At 52.7% G+C, this 3,513-nt stretch overlaps 2 protein-coding genes across 2 annotated transcripts; both read right to left on the bottom strand.

Moving 5' to 3' along the window:
- Positions 1-304: 304 nt before the first annotated feature.
- Positions 305-443, bottom strand: GNI_022560 (hypothetical protein; the record flags this gene model as incomplete). Its single annotated transcript, XM_011136029.1, has 1 exon — positions 305-443. A coding segment is annotated over one exon (139 nt), but the record flags the coding sequence as incomplete, so codon positions are not given.
- Positions 444-2,707: 2,264 nt separating this feature from the next.
- Positions 2,708-3,124, bottom strand: GNI_022550 (hypothetical protein; the record flags this gene model as incomplete). The annotated part of the gene is made up of 1 exon (XM_011136028.1): positions 2,708-3,124. A coding segment is annotated over one exon (417 nt), but the record flags the coding sequence as incomplete, so codon positions are not given.
- Between the last annotated feature and the right edge of the window lie 389 nt (positions 3,125-3,513).

Raw genomic sequence — 3,513 nt, 5'->3', positions numbered from 1 at the left:
GTATGGCTGAAATATCCTATGTAATATCGCGGATGAATTTGATGAACGTAGAGTCCTACTTTCTTCACGGTGTTGGTTTCCCATTCGAGGAACTTGCCCGGCATCAGTACACTTGCCCGGCATCAGTACCTCAAAATCTGTTGACTCCACGAAATCCCGGGGGGACGAGGACTAGCAAATCTCAGATATTTCACATCATCCAAGCCGTGACCGAACTCATGGAGGCGGCCTCTACATTATTTTCACTCATCAAAGCTGGCGATCCTTTAGGCTTGGGCTTAGACAGACACGTTCAGCTGCAAACCAATGAATGGCTTCTGATGCAAAAGGCGACTCTGGCCATTATACAGCGTCATCCAAGCACCTCCATTCTTGTTAGTTTTGGTGTAGTAGTCCACGAGCGTAATAGCCAGCTTCGTGGTGTCATGCTTCAATTCCGCCATTCGCAAGTTGGTCAAGATCTAGCTTCTTAGCCACGTCGCTAATCTTTACTATCTCACTCTGAGACTTCTGTATCATCTAGCTCGACAACTTTCTTATTAATCTCCAACTCTGTTTTTTTCTCATCCTCCAGGTTGGCGCCTTCTCGCAGGCAATCGTCGTAATATTCCTTACGCTCGCTTTCTGGATCAAGAGCGAGCTTGGCATCATAAATCTGTTTAATCATTGCGAACAGGTCGAAGTTCAAACGTACTTCATAATAGTGGCCAACAAGATTATGGAAAGTAGGAGCTTCAGGCTCAGTCGCAATGCAGTTCAGCTCATCCATACTCTCCCCAACACCCGACTCAAATGTCTCCACAAAGTACTCATCCGTCAACAAATCGAACTGAGGAAATTCAAACTCAATGAGGCCGCCGAGTTCACATTCAGTTTATTTAGTGGATTGCCGTGTGGCACCCTAAGTGACCGATACCCAAACCAGCCACGCCATATGGATATCAGCGTCTCCCTGTTGCGGCCATCTGAGCCGGTGCCATAAACATAACAGATCTGCATGGCTGCAACAGGGAGACGTCGGTATCCATAAATTCAGGACTGAAACGAGGCGAGGGACGGAAAGACAAAAAGGGGGTTCTTGTGGCGCAGTTGGAACGCGATGCCAACTTCTCACCGATAATAGTTAACGGTCTTGGGAGTGCTCCATCATCTCATGGCGAACATCTCACGTTGATCTCTCAGCCTCTCACGCACGTAACGAGATACAAAACGAGTACCCGTCAGCGGATGCAACTACCCGTCAACGGGTGCAACTACCCGTCAACGGATGCAACTATCTTCAGTTCTAGCTTCCCGTTTGTTCAGCTAACTCCGGACAGTTGGCACCAGTTAGCTCTGGGCCGTTTGTACAATCCGGCCCGGGCCAATGCCGGTTATCACGAATATTCCAGACATCACGAATACCTGGGGCATGACGCATACCACCGATGTCCTGAACATGTCACCAACACCCGGAGTATCACAAATGCTCCAGGTATTGGTGATACCTAGAGTGTCCGTGAGTGAGGCAGGATCCCCCCCGGCGTGCAATACGTGGAATGAGCAACGGTAGACAATCCGTACAATTCATGTTGGATCTGGGGTTCATTCCGGGTGTCATGAGTACCCGGGGTGTTACGTGCTACGGATAACTGGGGCACCGAGTATCACCAATGCCCGGAGTATCACATCACAATTGCTCCAGGGGTTGGTGATGCCCGGAGTATCTATGAGTCGCCTGCGAGATTCCCGGCTTGAGGGGACGATATTACTCAATGGTTACGGCCAACACTGCGTCACCATTGCCCGGAGTATCTATGAGCCACGCTACTTAGTCCCACCTCGGCAAATACACAGCGGCCACCTATTGCAGGTGAATTCGGGATATCTTGTATCACCAATGCCTGGAGCATACTGAATGCATATCACATACTGTTGTATCATACAGTCTGCACAACTCCGCGCGCTCTGCACAACTCGGTGCATCTTTGTACAGTTTGCATCACCAACGCCCGGGGTACCCGAAAATGCCACGAATGCTGCGGGTATCACCGACACCCGGAGTGTCTATGAACCCTGCACCGGGCGAGTATCCCTGTTCGTGGGAGCACATGTTTGCAGATAGGACCTCCTTTGACAGTATATGCATCAAAGCAGACATCTAGTTCGAAGCACTCGCTGGCTGTATAGATTACTCGAATCACCGATGTCTAGTCCGCCTTTCACACAAGTTATATGGCGACCAAATGGACCGATTGAGATAGCGCGGATCAGGCTGCAACATTGATCGTGTGTGCGAGCAGACCATGGTGAGTGGGTTGGGGGGCCGGGGCAACGATGCCCTGGGTTGGGGGGCCGGGGCAACGATGCCCTGGGTTCGGCATTTGTGGGCATTAGTCGTGGGAACCAGATACGACCAAGATATGTATTAAAATTTCCCCCGAGATCGTTATGTCCCTGGACGGCTCATGCCCCTCCTATCCCAGAAAGAATTTGGAGCATGTCCAGGAAGTGTTCCTGCGTGCGAGTCGTGCCCACCACCTTCATGAGCAGTGACCATTTGGGCGCGAACCACCTTGGCGTGAACCACTCTTCCAGAAAGAGCTCAACCCGCTGCAGTGCGCTGTCGAAGTCCTGTCCGCAAATGACGATGTCGTCAATGGAGCAGATCGCATTCTCTCCTAGCAGTGGTGCCAAGCAGGAATCCATTGCGCGCTGGCGGGCGAGTTTAGATGCCGGATGGGATGACGTTGAACTCGAAAGGGCCAATCGGAGTTATAAAGTGCAGTAGTATCTCTGTCCGGCCGCCCGTCGCAGGTGGTCCCGGATGCGAGGAAGGGGGTAAGAGTCTGCGACCATGGCCGCTCCTGCGGTAGTCAGTGACGCACCTCCATTCCCCGGTCTTCTTTACGAAGTGAGGGGCAACAGCCCACTCGCTCTTGGAGGGTCGGATGACTCCGAGCTCCAGTTGCTTGGCGACCTGCTTCTTCAACTCCTCCAGCATTTCGGGTTCGAGTGGCGCACCTTGGACTTGTGCGGGCGTCCTGCTACGCCGAGCCGTGCTTCGTACTTGACCTCTGTACTTCGGGGCGGATAGTCTTAACTCGTCGACGTATCCCCTCCTGGCGCACAGGCCAAAGAAGAACTGCAACGGGGTATTGTGTACCTGGGCCCTTACAGAAAAGGGCTCTCATCCGCTATTCCGATACTCTGTCCGATTTTGAGTAAGACTGCTTCAACCTCATTCATTCGTGTCGGGAGGGCTGCACGGCCTCCGCGTCGTCGTTCGTCCGCATCTCGGTGGCTTCCGCTGACGCTCTCTTCCGACGCTCGGCGTCCTTCGTCCGCTTGTTGTCGTATCGGGTGCGCTCGGCCCCGATTATCTTGCTGGCCGTCTCCAGCTTGTCACCACGTGTGGTGTCGCCAGCCACTTTGACCTGGAGGCGTCCTTGCGAAGTTCCTATCGCAGAGTGAACGGGCTTTCCGTATATGTCCTGGTAGTACGTAGTACGGCACACCTTTCTCAAGTGTCCC

The sequence above is a fragment of the Gregarina niphandrodes genome (assembly GCF_000223845.1).
Source record: "Gregarina niphandrodes unplaced genomic scaffold scaffold00003, whole genome shotgun sequence".
Lineage (NCBI taxonomy): Eukaryota > Apicomplexa > Conoidasida > Eugregarinorida > Gregarinidae > Gregarina > Gregarina niphandrodes.
This window is presented reverse-complemented; position numbering and strand designations above follow the sequence as displayed.